This window comes from Mesoplodon mirus (assembly GCF_964341445.2).
Source record: "Mesoplodon mirus genome assembly, chromosome: 6".
NCBI classification, from domain to species: domain Eukaryota; kingdom Metazoa; phylum Chordata; class Mammalia; order Artiodactyla; family Ziphiidae; genus Mesoplodon; species Mesoplodon mirus.
Genome location: NC_138982.1, coordinates 89,895,215 through 89,920,394, shown reverse-complemented (window position 1 = coordinate 89,920,394; position 25,180 = coordinate 89,895,215). Strand labels below are relative to the sequence as shown.

Genomic DNA, 25,180 nt, shown 5'->3' with positions numbered 1-25,180 from the left:
ATATTGCTCTTCCCATTTGGAAGACAAGACATAAAAGGACATCAGCTACTCAGAGCCCAAACCCATCCCCTAACACACAGACAGATTCTTCTCCTTATCATGCCAGAAGCTGTAGAAAAACAGAAACATTGGTTTTGTTCTCTGAGATCAAAAAGACAACTATATCTCTCTCTGTGATCTCCGCTGACAGAGACATCCCTGCTTCACCTCGAGATAAGGAGAGGGATGATATGGTTGGCCTCTTAATCTCTCTCCACTTTTTTTTGCATCACTAGCAGATTTCCTTGCACACTCCTGTCTCTTTTTATATGCACTGAACATGCATTAGCAACAGAATCACATAAGGAAACTTGCCATGGTCAGCAGAAGCATAAAATCAGTCCCTATGCTAAGTGGTTGTCATAGATTTCCACTTCTGTACTGTCAAATCTCCAAAGAACCGCAGTTCTGGACAGCCTATTTGCTGAACCTGGGGGTAAAAAGGGGCAGAAGTGTGAAAGTAGAAGAGGCAAATAGATAAGTAAAGTACTTCAAACCCCAGGAAGGATTAGGACTGCTGCTCCACCCCTTTATCCCTATAGTGGAATTTCAAGCATTTGAGAGATCTCACAGACTTTCCATTTCAAGGATGATTAGAACAAATGTACTTAGAGAAACGTCTAACCTTTTTAAACATCTAATTCTTCATATGAGGAAAACACTAACAATCATTGTATTTAAATTTTGTTTATTCTGGCAAAAACTGAATATTTTTCCTAACCTTAGTATTCCAGAATACAGCTACTGCAAACTGATATTTTTGATGTGATGAGTGGAAAGGGACCAGAAGCCCAAGATTAAGCATTTTTGGAAACTGCTTTGAATCAGTAAAGGAAATGCTTGGCAAAGCATATTACACCATAGTGGACCTGCTGGAAATCCTTTTTACTTGCTTTACAAGGCCCACGTGCAACCTGTTTATTCTTCTTCTCAGAACTACCTGTAAAGAGCAGTTTATCAGTCTCCATTTCAGTGAGTGTTATAACTTCTGGGGTTTATGTGTAAGTAGTTCCTGTGATACTGGGAGTGGCTCACTATTAATGGTTTCATTTTGTTTCTTCTCCCAAAGTTAATATGAGCAATACTATTATATGAGTATCATCTAAGTCCTAAAATGATGCTTAAAGAAATGACATCTGGCTTCATCTGAATTTAGAGTATACTTTAGATGCCTTTCTCAAAAGTATTCAAACCTGACTCTAAAGAAATAGGACAAAGAACATTCACTCTTTTTTCTTTATATATAGAGATATTTTGTACTCTTGGAACCTTACTACTTCTACTTCCTGAATTAAAGATTAGCTACTCAAAGCCATTTGTCACATCTATGTTTTAATTTCTCAACATAGCAGGGATATTTGTATCTCATTTCTCCCACTTTTCATTTACCAGAATGGTTTAGGATCTTCTAGAACTTTGCTACTCAGAGTGCAATCCACACATCAGCAGCATCTTGTGGACAAGGGAGGCGCCTTGTTAGAGATGCAGAAACTCAGGCCCTGTCCCCAATGATCTATTGAATCAGAATCTGCATTTTAACAAGACCACAGGGTGATTCATATGCATACTCAAATTTGAGAAGCATGCTGCAGAATAAAAATAGGTGTCTTAATCAGTTCAGGCTGCTGTAACAGAATACAATGGACTGGGTGGCTTAAAAAACATTTATTCCTCACTTCTGGAAGCTGGGAAGTCCAAGATGAAGGCATCGGCAGATCCAGTGTCTGGTGAGGTCCTGCTTCCTGGTTTGCAGATGGCCATCTTCTGGCTGTATCCTCACATGACATGACAAAGAGCAGAGAGAGAGAGAGCACAAGCTCCTCTGTCTCTTTTAAAAGGGCACTAAATCCCATTCATGAAGGCTCCACCCTCATGACCTAATTACCTCCAAGACCCCATGTACTAACACTATCATATTGGGGGTTAGGATTTCAACATATGAATTTGGAGGGGGACACAGGTATTCAGTCCATTGCAATAGGCAAGTAAATTCCACTGTCTTTTTAGTCCGGCTTCAATGATTAAAAAGCAAATATATGTAAGTCTATAAGGACAAAAAAGAACTGACTTCACAGGAAGGTGAAGTAGAAAGCAGACTATATGGTATAATTTAATACTCTCCAAAAGGAATTAAGCAACAGTGCTTCCACTGGGGCAAACCTATATTAGCAGCTCTCACTTATATTTGCCATTTCACAAACCTACTATGCCATTATGGCAGAAAACAACCAAATATGTTGTTCTAAAACTTTTCACGCCCCTTTCACATGGAATGGGGCATGAAGTCTTTCCATGTGCCTGGCTCGGTGGTAATGTTTTATATGCATTATCTCTTTTAATCTCATTCAAATAATTATTCTATGGTGCTCCACTTTCATACCTCTATTCCTTCTCAGGAGGACAAAATGTCCTAGGCCTCAGGTTCCATGTTGGCAGTTACTGTCAATAGAGATGTTACACGTTTCTGGTAAGTGACTCAGAGGGGCCCAAGGTTGTAGAAAGAGCAAACACCAATAGATCAAGCGTAAAAAACCTCCAATACCAATGGAATGTAGTAAAGATAGTGTCAATCATGGTGCCAGAAAAAGCAAGATCAAAGGAATAAGCTAGAAGAGGGACACAAATTATTTGGGAATAGCATCAGAGGCCACCTGGAAATAGGTGGAAATCCAGGTCAGAAGTATCCAGAGCACAATCTAGAAACCAAGCTGGGCAGTCCTTGCTTTGGCCTCAGCTCCCTGTTTATAACGGCCTCCATTCTGCCTTTTTGCCATAACTTAAAGATCACCATGTACAAATGCCACCATGTGATAAAAAGTGGACTCTGGGAAAATTCTATTTGCATTGTTACTCATCCTGTGTAACTTAGTTTTAATCCACATAAACCTTAGTTGCCTGGGGCTTCAGAAGTCTGAGTTTTGAACTACAATTTATGCCAAACAACATCAGAGGGCTCAAATACATATAGGTATACGCACATTTTAAAATATATAATTAATTATATTTATGTAATTATAATTTTCCTCACTTCCAGGTGCTCTCAGGAAAGTGAATGCCCAGATGATATGATAAGTATTAATGACAGCTGGGCTGGCTGACATCACTTCTATAAATGTTGCCTTCTGGTAATGCTGCTTCTCTGGGCACAAATATCTTTCCTTTCTTCCTTTCTTTCTTCCTTCCTTCCTTCCTTTCTCTCTCTCTCTCTCTCTCTCTCTCTCTCTCTCTTTCATTTGCGGTACTCGGGCCTCTCACTGCTGTGGCCTCTCCCGTTGCGGAGCCCAGGCTCCGGATGCGCAAGCTCAACGGCCGTGGCTCACGGGCCCAGCCGCTCCGTGGCATGTGGGATCTTCCCGGACCAGGGCACGAACCCGTGTCCCCTGCATTGGCAGGCGGACTCTCAACCAGTGCGCCACCAGGGAAGCCCCAAATATCATTTTTTAAAGAACTGAGGGTAAGGATTCTGGGGAAAATGTTTGTATTTTTACATGTCCTTATGGTTTTAGGTATTCGTCGTTAATAAGAAAAAGCCTTTTTATTTCTAGCAGCTATGTTTCTAAAGAGAAAATATTGAAGGTTTTTTTCCTGTCTTAACTGGATTTGGTCTGTGTTTGCTGTGCATGAAAAGAGTTTTTCTTACTATTAATGTCCTATGAACCATGAAAGTAAATATAGGAGAAAATTAATATGTTTACCTGCAAAGAAGCATCAATTAATATTGAGGGTTTTTTTTTATGGGGGGGGTGGCGGGATTGTTGCCTTGGATTAGCTCCACAGGGTAGTACGTAGATGCCAAGAAGAATCCTATTTAAAGCTCAGAATTGCAGTTTAAGTTCTATGTACATTTTGACTTATCAGCTCTCATATCCATGTAGCAATATATCCTATAATAATAATAATAATAACAGCTCTGACAAATAATTTCTATAGAATGTTTACATGACTTTCGCTAGTTGGTTTATGTAAATTATCTCATTTAATGCTTACAGTAACCCTAGGAGGAGAAACAAATGCCCTTATTTGGTGGTGCAAGATGTTGAATCACAGGCAGGATATTTCCCAGCATGACACAGGTAATAATGATGGAGACTGAATTCACATCCAGGCAGGCTGACTCCTGAGCCCAAGCTCTTAGCCATCATGCTAGCTTGACCAAAAAGGAAGAAAGGCATTTCCCAAAATCCAGTCCAGGACTTCAACTAGATGGGTAGTAGAGGAAGATTGTAGCAGGTTCACTAGAAGAGGCAGAGGGTGGGGAGTTCTCTCCAATTCCATATCCCACTAGATGCTCAGCCACTCAAAAGGGAGACCCAGGACCCAAACTACTTTTAATTTGTTGTGGGTTCAATGCCAAACAAGGGAAACAATGACAATTAACGTTCCTAAACATGGACACTGCTGTGCTAAGAATGTCCCACTCTGCAGCTCTCTGTTTCCCAGAGAGCTGAAAGAAGAAAAAAAAAAAAAAAACTTAGACCAGAATAATAGAGAAAATAATTAATTAAAAGCAGCCTTTCTGGCATCAGGAACTCAAAATGAACTGTCTAAGAAATGGAAGATGCTCTAAATCCTGCTGTTAACAGCTAAAACTCCAGGAGAGTGATTTTTTGAAAAGTGAAGCAAGACCTGAAAGTTACCCTGAGTAAGGTTTGGGGACGACTGACATCTTTATGTTACACTTGTTTTATTTTACAACCTATACACCTCCTATCTCTCTAGCTAGTTATCAGCTCCCCAAGGTCAGGGAAACAGTTGTATGCATTTTGATATCTCTCTTATGATGCCAACACATTAAAGAAAAGCACAGGAGGCAGTCTCTTCTCTCCCACCCTCCTCCCCACATTATTGTACTCATTGTTGGTAGCATATTCTGAGAAATAAAATTCATTAAACAGCACTTATGCATGAGAGCAACTTACATGGCTTTTACCATTCCAAATATCAAACGCTACTCCTAAAACTGCAGCTCTACCCCTAAAACTGGGGAATTACTGGCTCCATGGCCTTGGCAAAATAGATTACACTTATTGTAACATGTGTTCATTTTTAGAAGTCCAGATTATTCCATGTTTGCCCTAGTCTCTGTATTACATTTACTAAGATTATTAAACTAATCTTAACTTTTGCAGTTTCCAGAAGCAGAGTCATTAAGTATCTTCTATGGAACATGCTGTTTTCCTCCAATAATCTTAGAAAATGCTGGCTGATGACTTGCTTTCCTTGTTAGCTCACTTGAATAACAAAGTGAATAAGAACACAGCCTCAGACTTGCAGGCTACAAATGTCAATACTGGGTGACTGTGGAGAAGTTATTTAACTCCTCTCAGCCTGTGCCCTTATCTGAAAACATCATATGAAAATAGTTACCTCAGAGGGTCAGGTCAGTGCAAAGATAAAATGACATATCAAGCACCTGACATAATGTCTGGTATACAGTTAACACTGAATAAGTGTTGGGCATTATTATTATCTTTCTTTCTAATCCCTTAATGCTTGAGTTTCTGTTACCATGTCCTTCTTTGCCAGCATTTTGACCTTCCTGGATACCACCCTAAAATGTCACCCTGGAGTCAGTTGCTTCACACCTTCCACCAAGGTACTGGAGATTATCATTGGAGACACTGCACAGCAATTTCCCACTAAGTGTCTTTAACATGTAACTTCTCTTCACACAGAACTTTATTCACCTCCCTCCATTCTGAAGTTGACCCCACCTATCTCAATCCATGGGTTTTATTTGTGCTCAGTGCAGCTTGAAGGCAATTTCATCAACAGGTTTTAGTCTTTCTCTATCAGTATGATTTACTGTATATCTGCAGGGTCTGGATTAAAACAGTCTAAATGTGATTAGCTATGAACAGAAGCAATACACAATAAAGAATGACACAGCCACTGTTGTGTCCTTCAGGGTGTTAAGAGTGATCACATTTTCCTACTTTATTGGGGAAAACCTTGTTCTGCTGAAGGCATTAGGGCAAGGTGATTAAATGCTACTGTGTATAATTTGATATTAGGTATTACCTTTATAATACCTACGTCTTCCTGCCACTGAAGCTAAACCATTTGCAAACATTAACATGGTGCAATTGAGTACAAACCATTTTCTTTTGTGTCTCCTTGGCTGTGGTGGAGTTAAAATGATAATAATAATCATAAAATGTTTTTTGTTTGCAAGGCAAATGATTAGCAATAAAGATGAATAATAACTTTTTATTAAAAAATAGAGTAAATAACAGATGGCTGAACCCTTGGATACCCCAATAGAAAAAAATCTGTGGTGTTCTAGCTTGAGCACTTTGGGAAATGTGTATGGTACTTACTTTCTGATGAGTAACAGCATGTAGCATTGTTAAGCTTGATTAAACAAATTTAATTAGCGTTAGTCAATGCATTTTTGTAAGTGGATAAAATATATTCCAGTTTAGGCATGACTGTTAATCTTTAATTTATGAGATAAAAGTTAAAACGCAACCATAAAATATTAAAATTGCAATAAACTGCACTTAAAGGAACTGATTTTGTTAGATTTTCTCAATTATTTTTAATCCTACAATTCAAAGGAAATTGCCTTAGCGTTTCCCTGTTTCTTCAGTTTTGTTATTATATATCAGGTAGCGGAGGTAAAAATGGTTACATGAGCCCTGCCTTCCCAACTGAATATATCTAATTTCTAAATGAACTAGGACCGCATTACTCTAAAACCAGGCTTTATAACATTCTTTAAACCTGGGCTTTTTGTTGTATAGGACTTATTTAGGGTTCTGGAGACTAAAGACAGGAGGAAAATCTAAATCAAAATCTCATTTTAGAAAATAAAATGACCTTAGAAAAAAATAACAAATTAATTAATTTAAATATTCAGAAATCATTCAAACAAGATATTCTCAAGATTTCAGGAAATCACATCCCAAACTAACTTGAGACTCTTCAAGTCTCAATTAATACTTTTAACGCTAGTCACTGATAATTAAGTAGACCCTGGCAGAGTGCAGGACCTTTTGCTCCACACAACTGTTCCTGAAAAATACTGCTGCCTGATCAAGCACAGGCACAAGATTTTATGGAGTTTTCTAGAACTTGTATGTCATAGCCAACCATGATAGAAGAAAGAGTTGTAAAAAAAAATTATTTTAGAAATGTGTTTAAAATTATTATCTCTCTCTGACTCTTCTTTTCTCAGATTCTCTTGTTCTGCCTTTCTCTCTCTCTTCCAGATCAGCTGCTCTAAAGTTTAAAAAGCTGGTCAAAATAAAGCGTGTGTGTGTGTGTGTGTGTGTGTGTTCATGTACATATCTGGAGGCAGGTGGAGAGAGCATTTGAGCTTAGCCACTTTACAGGAAAATGGGAGTATCGGCCTGATCAATCTGATCCCCAAAGTTATCAAATCCCAAATCCCAGCAGGAGCTCTAAAAATGGTAGCCACATACATTGCTCCCAAGAGCATACCTGGCCACATAGAGAGACCCCTCCCCATTGGAGTAGGAGCACTGAGACTGCAGATCTCAGAAGTACGTGTTTTTTTGACTATGGATATGGGGGGAAGGGATTGTGAGAAACGGAAAAAGCTGTACAGATTCATGGTGAGGATGTGGTTATAAGGTCAGAATGGGAGACGTATCCTTATTCAGAACACTCATTTCATGTACTCATTCAGTCAATGTGCCAGGCACTATGATAACTGCTAGGGTTACAACACTGAGCAAAACTGACACAGTTATTATATTTCATGGAAACTTTACATGAACAATCTTACCAGGGCTTCCCTGGTGGCGCAGTGGTTGAGAGTCCGCCTGCCGATGCAGGGGACACGGGTTCGTGACCCGTACGGGAAGATCCCACGTGCCGCGGAGCGGCTGGGCCCATGAGCCATGGCCGCTGGGCCTGCGCGTCCGGAGCCTGTGCTCCGCAACAGGAGAGGCCACAACAGTGAGAGGCCCGCGTACCGCAAAAAACAAACAACAACAACAACAACAACAAAAAAGCTTACCAGAGGAAAGAGACAGGAAAATTCCACAAAGTCCTTCATTATCTAGCTCCTGTCCGTTTCTCTCATCTACTTCCCCTCACTCCTGACTGACCACCTTTGTCCTATCCATACAAAACTAATTGAAGCTTCACCAAAATGCATGATCATACTTCCTTGACTTTTCACCTCCTCTGAGAAGCTCTTTGATTTCTCTCTTCTGGTTTGGTGCACACCATATGATCTTATCCTCTTCCATGGTAAATACAAAAGACTATGCGTATACATATATTTTTTCTTGTCTTCCCTTAATTTCTTTAAAAGTCATATGATAGTTAAAAGCAAAAATGATTATTCTGTATTTTTTGTATAAAACTATATTGATGTTTTAGAGAATATCAATATAGAATTCTATAGCCTAATTATGTATATATATATTTATTTTACTGCAACTAATTCAATACCAACCTTTAGTATTCTGTTTTAATTTGTCTACTGTGATTTTGACTATATATCTTTACATTTTTTTTAGTGGTTGTTCTAGTAATTATAAAATACATACTTGACTGTTCATACTCTATTTAGAATCATATTTTGCCATTTGTAATGTAGAAATCATATTGTTATACAGGTGCTATTATTTTTCCTTCTTTATGTTATAGTTGTCATATATATTACAACTATAAACATTTAAATTCCCATCAGAAAATATCCTTTTTGCTTTCAAATGCCAAGTATATTTTAAAGAATTCAAAGAAGATTTCTCTACTGTATTTACTAATTTTATTTCTCTTCCTTTATTCCTGATGTTCTAAGTTTTTTCCAGTTTTTATATTTTTCAGTTCAAAATTTTCATTTCTTTGTGTTATGTATTTCCTCGTTAATCTTTCAGTTTTAACTTTTATAATAGCTGCTTTTAAAGTCTTCGTCAGGTAATTCTTATCTTGCCATTGGCATCTATTAATCATCTTTTCCCATGAAAGTTGATATTTTTTCCTTATTCTTTGTATGGAGAATAATTTCCATTGAATTCTGGATATTTTGAATATTTCCTTATGAGAATCTATATCCTGTTTAAACCCTATGGAGAATATTGATATATTTGTTTTAGCAGGCACATGACTTGGTTAGTTTCATCCCACAGGTTCCAATCCATCTTCTGTGGCCTATGATATCAAAGTTAGTTCAGTTATCAATGCCTTTGTAGTTAGGGCTACCAGATAAAATACAGGACACCAAATATTGCATGAGATATACATATACTAAAATATTTATATTTTTATCTGAATTTATATATATATGTGTGTGTGTGTGTGTGTGTGTGTATAGAGTTTATCTGAAATTCAAATTCAACTGGCATCCTGTATTTTTATTTGCTAAATCTGGCGGCCCTATTTGCAGACTGAATTTGTCCTACATGTTAGCTACCCAGTGGTGGTCCATATCTTATTTCTCAAATTAAAAAAATATATATCTATATGTCTTTATCTTAGTTCTCAAAGCCATTAGTATGCTAATAAAGATCAGACTCCAGTAAGTACAGGTCAAGGATGAGCCCAGGAGTACATTTTTTTTGTGCTTCCCCCTTTCTGAGACTTCTGCAGCAGTTTCTGATCCCCTGTGTCTCCTCTTTTACATCTCCTGGCCAGAAATTGCCCACTTCTATAATTGTACTACATCCTGGCCCATGTAGAGGGAGACCAGAGAGACAGGAAAGTGAAAACCAACAGGCTTTGGCCATGCCCTCATAGCCATAGCTGCACTAAAAGGAGAGGAAGCTGCTCTTCCTGGCATGCCACTGCCCTCATTGCACAATAGCCAGGTCCTGAGGATTTGAGAATAAGGTAAAGGGAGAGGAAAAATACTGGATGCTATGGGCTGAATGTTTGTGTGCCCCCCAGAATTCATATGTTGAAATCTTAACCTTCAAGGTGATGGTATTAGGAGATGAGGCTTTGGGGAGGTGATCTGGTCATCAGGGCAGAGCCCTCATGAATGTGATTAGTGCCCTTAAAAGAGACCCTAGAGAGAGATCCCTTACCCCTTCCACCATGTGAGGACAGAGAGAGAAGTCAGCAGTCTGCAGCCTGAAAGAGGGCCTTCATCAGACACCAAATCTACTGGTGCCTTGATCTTGGACTTCTCAGCCTCCAAAACTGTGAAAAATAAATTTTTGTTGTTTATATGTTACCCAGTCTAATGCTATTTTTGTTACAGCAGCCCAAAAGGACTGAGACACTGGGGTATTTTCCCCACTATTTCTGAGCTTTAAAATTTCCCTGTTTTACTCCTCAAGCCAGAACTGGAGGATTTCTCCTGGATCTCTTTCTGTATGTCTCACATTGCCCACGTCAGGGTTTCAGATTGCTCTTGAGTTTAGGCTGGGGGATACTGGAAGTAAAAATTGGTAAACTCTCTGCCAGTTCAGTGGTACTTCAGAATCTGGTATTCTTTCCCAATTTTCATGCCAACATTTACTTTTCAGAGTTCTTTTCAGGGAACGCTGTCTATAGTTTCTCAAGTTTTCATAGTTGCAATAGGACAGGAAGGTTGACATGTGTTTATTCCATCTTAGCCAGAGCCTACAACATTAAATCTTAGAAGAATGCAATGAGTTAAAGATACATACTATAATCCTTAGAGAAATCAATAATAAATAATGAAAACATATATAGCAACAGATTCAAAAGAGAAACTAAAATATATACTAAAAAGATTTTTTAATATAAAAAGTGCAAGAAAGGAAGAATAGAGGGACCAAAAAGACATGAGACAAATAAAAAATAAATAAATAGCAAGATGGCAGACCTAAATACAACCATATCAATAGTTACATTAAAGAAAAATGGGCTTCTATATACATTATTTTGGAAAGACTAGAGATTAGCAAAGTACATTTTGTTAGCAGCCCCTTAAAATTTAATATAGGATAGAGCTGAGAGGATGGGAGTCAAGAAAAGCCTTAAGTATTCAAGATGGTTGTCTGTGGAAAAGAGAAGGTGAGGAAGGGAAGAAGTCTGGGAAGAGAGCATGCTTACACTGGACTTGGTCATTCTTGGAAAAAATGAAATACCGATGACATTAGCTACTTCTAGATCTCTCTGTTTCACCTTCTCCTTCTCAAACAACATTTGGGCAATAGATCCTCCTTTAGATCAGACTCTTCTGAGATGTTCAAAAATCACTGAGACTAGCCAAAGTCTTCGGCAATTTGCCCCTAGTTTGAGTCAAATGCTTACACACTATCAGGTACCACACTTCAATAGATGATAGATAGATAGATGATAGATAGATAGATAGATAGATAGATAGATAGATAGATAGATACTCTTTTCATAGTCGTCAATCAGCGCAGGACACATTATAGTCCATTTTATAGTTGAAGAAGCACATGGTTTAAAAGTGTAAATAATTTGCCCTAGGTAGTACAGCCATGAAGCAGTGGGGCTCAGACATTGAATCCAGGATTGTCTTTAAATCAAATCCATGCTCTTTCCACTATACAATGCTTTCTTCTTGTCAACAGACCTTAACATCTACAACAGATAAAGTGAAGACACTTTATTGGAACAAATATTGGGAGCCTTATGTAGAACTGAAGCAAGACCAATCTAGACTGTAACAACCAGAAAATGGATGAAAAAGCATGGAGACTGAAAACCTTTTTGACTTACTACTCAATGTTGTATCATATTGCCAACTCCCCAAGGAAAGGAGAAAATGCTTGACTGATGATTGAAGAGATAAACAAGTGAAGCAAATGTCAACATTTCATGGACAACCAATCACTGAGTACATGTCAACAAGCAAAAGGCCATTTATTTGGCAATTATACAGTTGAAATGGATCATTCAAAAAAAGGCATTATTAGTGCTACAAGCACAATATTTGACATTTCTAACAAGGGTTAATAGTTAAAAGGCAAGGACCAATTTAAATAAACCTATATTCAAATCAATATCAAATTAAAATTCTAAAGATGCAGAGCACCTAGAAATTAGCTTTTCCAGAACTTTAGGTTAACAAATGGAATTCTAAGTTACTCAAATGTTTTTTACTCTTTTAATAAAAATGCTGCATTTCCTATTTTTTAAGACATAGCAAAGTATTTTTAATTCAATCAAATTGAGAGTCATTTTCTATATGTGCTGAACATGTAATAAAGCATTCTCCATTCAATTTATTTTGGGGGAACAGAACTTGAAAATATACATTCATTTAAATTTAAAAAAAGCAGGAATGATCTGACCTGTGCTCCTACATTATACATAAATGCCAGGGGAGTCCACACTTCAGGGTTAGCATTAATGCATCTTTGGCATTCCTGTACTTATATGCTGTGGTGATTTATGTTGGGGTTAAGCGAGATCATATTTACAGCGATAAAACTCTCTTTTTATTGAAGAGAGCCATCCTTTACTTCTGTTGCAGTTATTCAGTACCACCCCATGTGTTCACCAATGGGATATTGTTAAAAAGTAACTCAGCAACAGTAGGCAGTATAAATTCACTCTCAAGAACTGCTGGCACACAAATGAACATGGCCTCTAATGAAGGAATCTTGATGCTCAGCTTCTGAGCACATATGAAACAGTCAATCTGCCTGCTTTTTAAGATTCTTAAGAAGCAGGAGAAAAAAGCACTAATGTTTTATGAAGTACTTACCATGCACCATGGTCCATGAAACAATCTCATTTAAAACTTACAACTAAACCCTTTTTTTTTTACAGATGAGGAAACTGAGAATCCAATCTGTTCAGATAACACAAGATTTCCATCTGTCTTTTAAGAAAAGAAAACCAAAGGTCACTGATTGTAGTACACTGTGCTTCTATCTGCCTATGAGACTCTAATACTGCCAAAAAAAGAACTTATTCCACCTACAAATAAAACACATTGTATCAGGGTTCTGCAGAGACAAGATTAATAGGATGGATACATAGATAGATAGATAGATACATACATACATACATACAGACAGACAGACAGACAGACATAGATACATAGATAGATACATAGATAGATAGATAGATGTCTCAACTCAAAGGCAGTTGGGCAGGAGGAGTTCCCTCTTTCTCAGGCTTTTTGTTCTATTCAGGACTTCAACTGATTGAATGAAGCCCACTCGCTTTAGGGAGAGCAATCTGCTTTACTTAGCCTACTGATTCAGATATTAATCACATCCAGGAACACCCTCACAAATATACACAGAATACTGTTTGACCAAATATCTGACCACTCTGTGGCGCAGTCAAGTTGATGCATAAAATTAACCATCACACACGTGCTAGCATTGCACCTATCCTTTCAGCCACTGTCCCAAACTTGATTTTACTAACAATATTAACAACTGCTTAGAAGTATTATGAGTTACACTGCAACCTGTTTCAACACTAACATAGGGACTGTCTTAAATGTGATAGTTATCATAACCTTCAGTGGTGCCTACCAGCAGTGGTAAATTTGGCACCTAAAGACTTTAAAATCTATCCTACAGGACTACACAAGGCATAGGTACAGTATATCTGTGGACACCAGCTTTATTTGCAATGTTGGAAATTTAAAGCAAAGTAAATATCCAACAATAATAAAAGAACTAAATAAATTATAGTGCAACCATTATCATAGGATACTATTTAGTCATTAAAAATAATTCAATATGTTTTTATTGGCATATAAAATGTTTATGATGAATTTCATGATCATACTTTTCTAAATATATAAACACATGTATATATACATCTATATATATATGTGTATATGCACAGATCTGAAGTTTACAAGTCACAGTGGTTTTCCCTGAGAAGTAAGAGGTCATATGCTTTCACTGTGAGAAGAAACAATTCCTGCCACATGGCTAGGAGTTGAGGGTGACCTCTAGGAAATGAGAATGATCCACCGCTGATAGCCAGCAAGAAAATGGAAACATCATCCCTACAACCACAAGGAACTGTATTCTGCCAAGAATCTGAACTGATTTGAGAGAGCATTCTCATCTCTGGATGAAAATGCAGTCAGCTGACACCTTGATTTCTGCCTTGTGTGACCCCAAGCAGAAGACTCAGCTGTTCTGTGCCTGGACTTCGGACCTACAGATCTGTGAAGTAATAAATGTCTTTTTGAAGCCACTGTTTGTAATAATTTGTTATACAGCAATAGGAAACTACTATAATCATTTAGCATAATACAGGAATGCTGTACATTCTCAATAAAAATAACAATAATATAATAAATGGGAAAAACTGGATTTTCAAAATAATCATTTGATTTACTAAGTTGAATAATGTTATTAAAATTTTTGTAAATTTGTATGGTGACAAATGAAAGCTAGACTTACCTTGTTGATCATTTTGCAATGTATACAAATGTTAAATCATTACTGTACACCTGAAACTAATATAATGCTGTATGTCAATTATACTTCAGTTAAAAAAAAATTCCTTATCAGAGTTTTAATTTAAATATCAAGCAAAACAGAAAGTTATCAAAGCTGCATAGGTTTGAAATTACCTGCATTTTCAGTTTTTTAAATATATACAAATATCTTCAATTAAATGATATGCAGGACCAAGTAATAGATTTTAATTTAATTATGGATAGGTAAATTGCTATGGAATAAACTAAAAACTTTCAATGTTTCAAAAGCATTCATTCACTTTTATCTCAAGGCAACTGGAAATCTTCAGTGGTATCTCAATACATCAAAATAAATCGTACAATGTTTTCCACAATTGGATTCTGTTTTGTTTTTTTCCCAACTTGTGACTTAACTCCACCTTATTGACCTCATCATATTGACTGTCTACTACTGTTTTCTTCCCATTTTATGTGTCTTTGCTCAAGACCCTCCCTCAGCCTGCCTCTTAGGTGGAAGTCTTACCAGCTAGGTAAGCAAGACCCAGCTCAATTCCTCTAAGAAGTCTGCCCTCCTCCTTATTCACTACCAGTAGAACCCATTACTCCCTCCCCACACTTCCAAAGAACTTGTTGGTTTTACTATGATAAAATATATTGTCATCGGTTTTGTTTTACATTTATATACACATGTGATGTCACCGTCACTAGACTATGAGTTCCTAAATGTCAGGGACTGTCCTCTTCCTGGTCTGTAATGCCTGGTAGAGTGCTATACATTTTGTTTATGGTCAGAAAAGTGATTACTGAGTTTTTAAAAACTTCCATATTGCCAATGCACAAGAACAAGACATGAACATAAGTACATAACTTTAACTTAAGAAAGTTGGAGTCCAAATAAAGATCTAATGAGAAGCAGAGAGAGAAACTCAGGTTTTTAAAGATGAGGAGAATGATTCTGCTCAGAGATTGAACAGATCATAATAACTGACAAATAAAACTGGGAGCACAATAAAAGATTCAGAACAGGAGGAAGGTCATATTTAAGAACTAGAAATACAGCACAATATGTATAATATTCATTACACCTCTACAGTTCCTGCTGTAGCATTTTACATTATTCAAATCTTTTTATCACTGCTTATGACAATATTTGCCTCCCTATGAATTCATTTTCAGTACAGTCTAGTACTGTGGTTGAATTTGAAAGATATTCTAATTTAAGTTTATCAGAATTGGACAGAGGACCATATTGACTGAATAATAGGAAGTCTTATGCATATGAAATTCAGAATGCCTCAAACATAACTAAAATCACTACAAGCCCAAGGGAAATATTAAATACTATGTACTAGTAACTAGTTTACTATCTCTACTTCACATGCAATTATCTACACTTTCTGAAAATAATACTGATGTACTTGTATAAAATACAAATAATATAAAAGGGTGGTTGAGACGTCCACTTATTCAGTTGAATATTTATTGAGTACACAGTATATGCAAAATTTATTATTATATTCTGTAAAGGATACAAATATAAAGATATAACTATAAGGAGGAAGGAGAAGTGGAGGAAAATGGAAAGTTAATTAAACATATTTAGTACTCTATCTATGCCAAGCCCGGCCTTGGAATAATGATAATAATAGCTAATATTTGCTGACTGTTTACTATATCTAGTTATAATTCTGAGTGTTTATATTGATTGAATCATGTGATATTTAGAACAAATCTATGAGCTTAATAATATTAATTTTCCCATTTTTTTAGATGAGGAAATTGCAGCATAGGGATTAAGAAACTTGCTAAATGTTGCAAAACTAGGAATTTCAAAGGTGAAACTTGAATTTAACAGCAGACACTTTGAACCTAACCTCTACATTATATACTTCCTATTAGGTTTTATTAGCTCCATTTTGCAGAGCAAGAACTTGAGATGCAGAGCAATTAAGTGGGTTTCCCAAGATCATATTCCTGGTCAGTGACAGGGTTAGCATTCAAAATCAAATATATCTGATTCCAAATCCTTTGCCAATTCCTCTATATCACCTCCAAACTACAGGAAAGAAAATATTAATAAAATGTATTCAAACTATATTTCATCTCTTCTATTATTTAAAACTAACTGCATCTCTTCCTGGTTGAGTGACATTAGTTTAGGCAAATTACTTAATCCCTGTCTGCTTCAGTTTGCTCATTTGTAAAATGAGGATAATATAATTGTTTGGAGGGTTAACTATGATAAAGCAGTTGAATAGGAACTAGCACAAACTTATTAACATTGTTATTATTATCATTATTACTATTATTATTGTTTGTAGATTATACTTAATAGAGACAAGGAATATCTATGAATAATACTGCTAATAGGTTAAGTGCTGATCTAAACACTTTTCAGCATTATCTCACCCCAACATTCCAATTATGTAGATACTGTTGTATTATTTTACAGATGATGAAATAGGGGCTTTGGGAAATGAAGGAAGTGACCCAGAATCATACAACCAGTGAGTGGCAGGACCAGATATCAAACCTGGGTTTACTGACTACAAAGGCCACAGGGTAGTATGATATCAGTGTCAAAAGAAAGGTGCAATCCAAGTTCTGAAGATATTTAGAAAATACAGAACACTTCTTGACTAGAGATTGAGAAGGGTTTGCTTAGGTGGGTTAACATTTGAGCTAATCTCTGAAGGTAAGTAGAGTTCAATAGGTTAGAAGTACTTTTTTTTTAGCATCTTTATTGGAGTATAATTGCTTTACAATGGTGTGTTAGTTTCTGCTTTACAACAAAGTGAATCAGCTATACATATACATATATCCCCATATCTCCTCCCTCCTGTGTCTCCCTTCCATCCTCCCTATCCCACCCCTCTAGGTGGTCACAAAGCACTGAGCTGATCTAATATTACTCAATCATAAAAAGAAACAAAATTGAGTTATTTGTAGTGAGGTGGATGGACCTAGAGTCTGTCATACAGAGTGAAGTAAGTCAGAAAGAGAAAACCAAATACCGTATGCTAACACATGTATATGGAATCTTAAAAAAAAAAATTGGTTCTGAAGAACCTAGGGGCAGGACAAGAATAAAGATGCAGACATAGAGAATGGACTTGAGGACACGGGGAGGGGGAGGGGTAAGCTGGGAAGAAGTACATCTTCTGAAGGACAAAACAAGCTTACCTGGAATAGCATGAATAAAGGTCTCGAGACAGGTTTAATACATCTGCCATTGTAGGGAAGCAGTAGAAGATAGAGCTGAAAAGGTGAGTTAATGTAAACTTCATGAGTGTGGGGCCTATGCTTCTGAAACTGTGCTATTTAACATGCCGCCATGAGACACACGTAGATCGTGAAACGTGGCTATAGAGACTAAGGAACTGAGTTTCAAATTGTGTTTAATTTCAATTAAATAAAATTTAAATCTAAAAACTGATACTTGGGCTTCCCTGGTGGCGCACTGGTTGAGAGTCCGCCTGCCAATGCAGGAGACTTCGTGCCCCATTCTGGGAAGACCCCACATGCCGTGGAGCAGCTGGTCCCGTGAGCCATGGCCGCTGAGCCTGCGCTCCGCAACGGGAGAGGCCACAACAGTGAGAGGCCCGCATATCGCAAAAAATAAAAAAAATAAAAAAACTGATACTCAACCTACTTACTGAAAATTCTTAAGTATGTTTGGAACTATGTAGATATGTGGGTCTGCTTTTTCAACTGTACATCTTATGAAATCTAAATACCAATTAAGGATTTTCAATGAAAATTTGCCATCTGAATTTAGATGTGATGTAAGTGTAAAATATATATTGATACTTGAGATTTCCTAAAAATGAATGTAAAATATATCATTAGTAATATTTAATATTCTTTATATTTTTATATTTTATATATTGGATTAAATGAAATGCATTATTAATGAATAATTTTTAACGAATTATTTTTACTTTTTTAATATGGCTACTAAAAAATTTAAAATTATATATGTGAGTTGTTATATTTCTATTAGAGATGTTCTATCTTACTCCTGGCACACAGTAGTTACTCAATAAAATATTTGATAACCAACGGCAGTAAGAACCAGATTGTAACTTCAAAGGCAGACTAAGGATTTTGCATTTTCTTCAATAGACAAGAGAGTCACTGAAACCTCTCAGTGGGGAAGTGATATGCTTTCTCAGAGTACTATTTTAGGAGGCTCCATCTGGAAGAGTAACTAAAACAGAGGAGGAGCTGTTTGATTAGAAGAATATTGCAATATTAAAGTAGGACCTGAAACCCCCCAAATTCTTCCAAAGCAGCTCAGCTGAATAGCAAAACATTGCGTAAAATTTCAATATTTCTCATAAGAATGCTAAACACTCTTGCATGTAAAAGGCAATTCCTTCTTGAGTCAAGCCTTACCCCTCTGTGCTCCTAATTTCATCATTGTTACTTTTTTTTTTTTTTTTGCCGTACGCAGGCCTCTCACTGTTGTGGCCTCTCCCGCTGCGGAGCACAGGCTCCGGACGCGTAGGCTCAGCGGCCATGGCTCACGGGCCCAGCCGCTCTGCGGCACGTGGGATCTTCCCAGACCGGGGCACGAACCCGTGTCCCCTGCATCGGCAGGTGGACTCTCAACCACTGCGCCACCAGGGAAGCCCCACTGTTACTTTTAAAGAGAATCAAACCCAGAATCATCGTGGTTATCTCTGAAAAAAAAAGTCATTTGGGCCATAAGTCTCTTCATTATAGCAATCATCTGCCAAATATAGCTCCATAGCATAATTTTGAAATATGCACAAGTGTAGCTACAGGTATGAAAAAACCTGAATATATCACTCTATTCTCCACCCGGTGACCAGAGTTTTGTCTGTTTGTTTTTTCATCACATCTCTGATTGTGTCATTCCATGTTGAAAAGCTTTAACGTTATACCGTAGCTTAAAGGATGAAGTCCAAACTCAATTAGCAGCCCTTCCCCAACCAATCCTATTCAGCCTCAACTCTCTCCAAGCCTTCCTATAAACCCTCACACAGGTCTCTCTAAGTAGCAGGTGACAGGAATCCAACCCAAACTAGTCAAGGAATTTGTTGGTCTCACAATAGATAAATGTTAATAAAGAGATCGACACATGAACTGATGGGTGAATGGCTATCTTGATTCTGTTGTTCCCTAGGTGCTGGCCACATTCACCCCTGCTATAGACAGACTTGCTCCATGTGGTAGAATAAACGTCTACCCTCAGTCCCTACCTCACTTTCTTCCAACCACTTGACCAAAAATGCAAAGCACATTTTCCTCCACTCTTAGTAAATAAATGCCACCATGGAGAGTGTGTACGATGTTCCAGGCACTGTTCTCCATGCCATATATATATATATATATATATATGCCATATCACTTTATATATATATATATAAACCATATATATATATATGGTTCTCCATGCCATATATATATTATATATATATGTAATATATATAAAGTGATTTGGCCCTCACAAAAACCCTATCATCAGCCCCATTTTGGAGGTTGAGACACTTAAGCATAGAGGGGCAGAGTACTTGCCCAAGATCACTGTGGTAAGAAATGGCAGGACCGGAATTTAAAGCCAAACAGGCAGACTCTGCTATCCACGCATCTCTACAGGACTCACTGTGGTCAGAGGAAAAGGAATTTTGATTGGCTATGCCTGAGTCATTGATGAGTCCCCATGGGGAGTAGGGGAGTGCTGGGAATGACAGCCCCCACCAGAATCACAAGATACTATGGAGTAGGAGAAAGAGGGATGAATAGGCAGATCAAAGCAACAGTCTGAGATAGGTTCTATATTCCAACCATAGTGAACAGGACAGGACAGTCTTTTTCAAATTTTCCATGCACTCTTTTGTCTCTATAATTTGCCCCTCTTTCCTTCCCTACTTCCCAACCCTCTTCCTGGAGAACTGCTATTTATCAATCTATGAGGCCAATCTCAAGCAGTGAACTATCTTTTCAGCAACATTTCCTCAGTCCTTAGAGGTAGAATAAATCACTCTCTCCTCTGTGTTCCTTTGGTGTCCCATGCAATCCAGCATCCAAAGAGCAAACAGAAGTTCTGTGTGGAAGCCTTATCACTCCTGCTCCTCTAAAAGGAGTCTTGTGGCAGCACGACTCAGTCTAGTAGGATTAAAATAAATCTCCCGGACATTTTTCCTCCACTTATTCATAATTGTTTCTTTCTTTGGATCACTTCAGGGTCTTGAGAGTAGTACTGTTCCTCTACACTCCCAGGTTCTCTCTGATACCAGGCATTGGTGATGGTTTCCCTCTCTACTCTGCTCTTGCCTCTGACCGGCTTCTGCATTTGACAGTCATTTTTTTAGTATGGATGCCTGGCATGGTTTTAAGGGGCTTGTCTCTGACATACACCCTGGGCATATCCCCATTATGGTGCTCATTTCACTGATTTACAGTTCTTTGTTTCAATGTCTATCTCTCCTGTAAGACTCTGAGCTCCTTTGGGCAGGCATTAAGACCTAAATCACCTTGTTATTCCTAATGTTGAAAGAAGCTCAACATAAAGGGAAGGAAGGAGGAAAGAAGGAAGGAGAAGAAGAGAGAAAGAGACGAAAGTGTGAGATTATTCCAGTATCTACATTTTTTCTTGGGAAAAGGCAAATACAAAATAGTATACTCAATTCAAATTTAAGTCAAATAATCTTTTAAATTTATGATGGTGAAAAAAATTAAATTAATGAAACAAAGCAGTTTCTCTTGTTGGTTAAGAAAGAAAGTTCTCAGAAACAAACTTTTTCCTTAAGATCTTGAGCACGTTTGCTTTTAACTCATATGACAACTTGAACCTATGGTGATAATGCAAGAAAATTGGGTTGATTGAAGTAAATCTATCTCCTTTCAGACCCAGAGAAGTAGTTTAGAACAGAGGACTGCTCATCTGATCATTTTGTCCTAACCTCAATCTAGCCTCCAAACAGAATAGAGTTGGCATTGCCCTGTGTTTGGAATTGACACTGACCTTGGCAATGATTTTGTCACCCAGTTTCTTTCCTTGCTGTGCCCTGGACAGAGTGGTGTGTTTGGAAATGTCTGATGGCTGAATCTGAGCAAGAATGCTCACTGATTCACAAGTGTACTCTTTTTTTTTGACATGTTTCAAGAGATCCTATGTCTGACTCTACAGAACAAATATTATGAGAGGTAATTTCCTGAGGAGCAAAATCTGTATCTCTCTACAAAATGAATGAATGAATGAGTGCTAACATTTAATACACAAGAGTGGTTAAAAGCATCAGCTCTGGAGTTGGATGATTTTAGCTCAAATCTTGATCTTTCAGTTTATTGACTGTATGACCTTGGCCAAGCTACTCTAATCAATCTGTGTCTCAGTTTTCCCAACTGTACACAGAGATAACAGCACTTACCCCATATAGTTGTGGGGATTAAATTAGCTATATTTTTTAAGTACTTATATACCACTGTGTCTAGCACACAGAAAGAACTTGTGCTTGTTAAAGAAATAAAATTAATTCAGCATACAATATAAGGTATATAAACACCTTTGAAATATTACCTAAAATACTAAGAATAAAGAGAAATCCAAACAAAATAATAAATACATACATCTTATAATCTGTAGAAATATATTAAGTAATATGGAATAAACCTCAAATTTCTTGAAAATTTTAAATAATATGGGCACAAGAGTTTTATCATTTCTTTAGTCATTAGGATATTGCATTAAAATTATTCTATTGAATAAAATTCAAAAAACCTCATGCTTCCTTATATAGCCAGTGTGACTTCTCTGAAATTAAGTTTAATGTTTCCAACAACCCATAAAATATTGCTTAAAACCTTTTAAGTAAACCATTAATTGTATTTAAAGTGTTCTAGGAGAGCAGTGCCATATACTGTCACAGAAAAGAAAAATTATAAATTCTATAAATCCCACAAAAGTTTGAAAGTATCCAGAGATCAATAAGCACTATGTCCCCTAAACTCTATCACTTTCTTCTCAGGCTGTGTCTTCATCAGATGGCTGCCTATATCTAGAAACAAAAGATTGCAACACCCAATTTTTAAAGAATGAATAATCGAAGAGAGATTTTGGTGACTGTGCCTAACAGCAATCTTATTGGTTATTATTTGCGTGTTTGCTATGTTATTTTTTAAAAGTTCAAGAGACCCCAGTTTCAGAGTTACAATTAATAAAACCAATGCCAAAAAAAAGAGGGTTGGCAAGAGGACATCGCACCTACCTGCCTTAACCAAAGTATCATTTTATGTTTCAGCTGTTTACCATGCAAATTAGATATTTGGGGAAGCTCACGAAAGCCCAGAGATTTTTCTCTTCCCCGATATATTTGGGAATACATTTGAAAACATCCAAATAGTACTAAAATGAAGGAAAATCACCACATGATTAGTGAGGCCGAAAACATTATGTTGAAAAAAGCAGGGCTGTGTTATTTCGAAGGGAACAAAAAATATTTTCCATCTGTACTCTCACAAAAGCACAAAAGTAAAGAGAGTGAAATGTTCTGTACGCTTCTGCATACAATTTGAGAAAGTCCCAAATGATCACAAAGTGATCATTTCCTAACCCCATTCTCCCATCAGCATCCTTCCTTCCCCCGACAGGAATCAATTTCCTATCTAATTAATATTGTTGTCAGATATGCTATGACTGGATTTAAATGTTTAAGAGGAGAATTGTGCAGCCAAGGGAAGATGAAGCAAACTTTATGAAAGAAAGGATGTTGAATGCAAACCCTAAGCATACCTAAGGCCTAAACTCACTGACTTGGTCACAAAATGAGCTTAAGGGAAAAGGGAATTTATTGGAAGAATACAAGGTTATCTCCTGAAATCCAAGGTCAAAATATGCAGCTGGGCCTTGTGAGAGACTAACACCAAGAAAAGGAAAGTCAGTAGGAGCCAACACAGCTGTTATTTCCAACATTCCTGTTTTCTCAGGGAAGCAAGATCTAACTTTTCTCTTTCTCTCCGCTCCGCAGACTGGCTTCATTCTTGTCTTGACATGGATCAACTTCCTAAATTCTGCTTACAAATGGACCCCTGACTATTATCATCACAAATTCCTTGGGGAAAGAACCTGATTGGAGGAGACAAGCTTCCAGATTGGTTCTCTTGGTACACTGAGTGTTGGCCATTGGGGTTATGGAAATAATGCATAAGGGTCATGGCAGTAGCGTACACAAGAGTTGGTACATTTTTTTTCTGTAAAAGGCCATATAGTCAATATTTTAGGTTTTGGGAATCATATATTCCCTGTCAAAACTACTCAACTCTGCTGTTGTAGCACAGAAGCAGTCACAGGCAATACATATGAATGGGTGTAGCTGTGTTCCAATAAAAGTTTATTTACAAAAATGGGTGTTGGGCCAGATTTGTTCCACGGACTATAATTTGCTGACCCCTGGTCTACAGCTACACTATGAGCAGGAAAGACTTTTTAAGAAAGGGTTGGGGCAGGGTGATCATTAGTAAACACACCCAGCACTGAGCATTGGAAGCAGAGACCTGCAATGTGTAGGGGAACCTGAAACTTGGCCACACTGTTGGCTGCTAAGTCGCAAAGCATCAGCATCACGTTCAGAGAAAGCTTTCATTCTATCGATAAAATCCCCACCCCAGCAACATGCCTGTATCCCCTCAGGGGAGACAGGGAAGAGAAAGCTCAGAAGGAAAGTGACCATTTCAGCAGACTGGAGTTGGAATAGAGAGAACCATGCTAGTGGAGGAGGGGCAGGTTTTCAGAACTACATGCCTGACAAACTCTTATCTAGCTACAGCACTGCTGGGAATTGTATATTGTGGGGAAAGTGGTAGGTAAACTCACAAGGTGAAGTTGGAAAACATGCAGTAGGCAATTTTAAAGTCCTATTTTGAGCTAGGGAGAAGAAGAGGGTATAAATATTGCATGAGGTTGTATTCTGAAATGATATTCCATCCATTTCAGCGAACCAGATACTCAGTGCCTCATGGCAACTGAAGCAAGGTGTGATAAGGATGAAGGAGAGACAGGTGCACCACTGGAGCAGCTGCCCCAGTAGCCTTGGAAGAACTGAAAACAAGAGGTAAAAGGCGTGTTTGCTTGATACTTTTCCTAAGCTACTAGTGTGACCCAAGGGGTTCTGCAGGAATGGTTATGATTTCTTTAGCACTTGCTGCAGCCCAAATATGGTCAGCAAGACCCAGCTCTGCAATCACTGGAAGAGGACAATCAATGATGGCTGTCAGTGACCTTCTTAGTAGCAGTGTTCCTTTGTGCCTTCAATGGATTCACTGGTTTGCAGTTAGCTCCTTGGCAGGACTGTTCTTCCCCTCTCTGCCATAGAGATAGGCTGGAAAAGAGAGGGTGGTATCAACTACTGAAGCAGGTGGATATCACAAGTGTTTTAAAAATATTAACTACTTAATATTAAAAGTCAAAAACTAAAAAACAAATGGCTTCCAAATATATTTTCCACTGCCTGGAGGCAACATAACAGAAGGGCTAAAAGCAAGCCCAGTTTTTGTGTCTCAGCATGTGCCAGCTGTAGAAGTCAGTTACCTATCTTCTCTCAGCCTCATTTTCTCATCTGAAAAATGAGACTGAGCAATCACTACCTCATAGAATTGTTGTACCTCTTAAATGAGATAAAATACACAAAGAGCTGAGGTTAGCACACTTGTGCTTATCTTAAATCCTAGTTATTACTATATTATCATAAACAACTAGGTAGTTAGAAGTTAAAGAGATATGAAATTATTATTGTGATATATGTGAGACAATTAGAGCTCAGAAATGTTGAAGTGCATTTTATTATTCCTTGAGTC

The 25,180-nt window shown here is 37.5% G+C and overlaps 1 protein-coding gene across 22 annotated transcripts in view; it reads right to left on the bottom strand.

The window, feature by feature from the left end:
- The window catches only part of LOC309807013 (uncharacterized protein), a 478,671-nt gene that overhangs the window by 252,815 nt on the left and 200,676 nt on the right, over positions 1 to 25,180 (bottom strand). The window contains exon 1 of one of the 22 annotated variants that reach the window (XR_014294473.1): positions 21,354 to 21,426. The exons of 20 other annotated variants lie outside the window; for them this stretch is intronic. Coding sequence is in view for 1 of the 2 variants with exons in the window: in XM_082626178.1 (XP_082482304.1) it covers positions 24,644 to 24,705 (62 nt within the window). In the remaining variant the exon portion in view is untranslated. Of the gene's footprint in view, positions 1 to 21,353; positions 21,427 to 24,620; positions 24,706 to 25,180 lie in introns of those variants that run through there. One more of the 22 variants, XM_082626178.1, reaches the window with a different exon arrangement.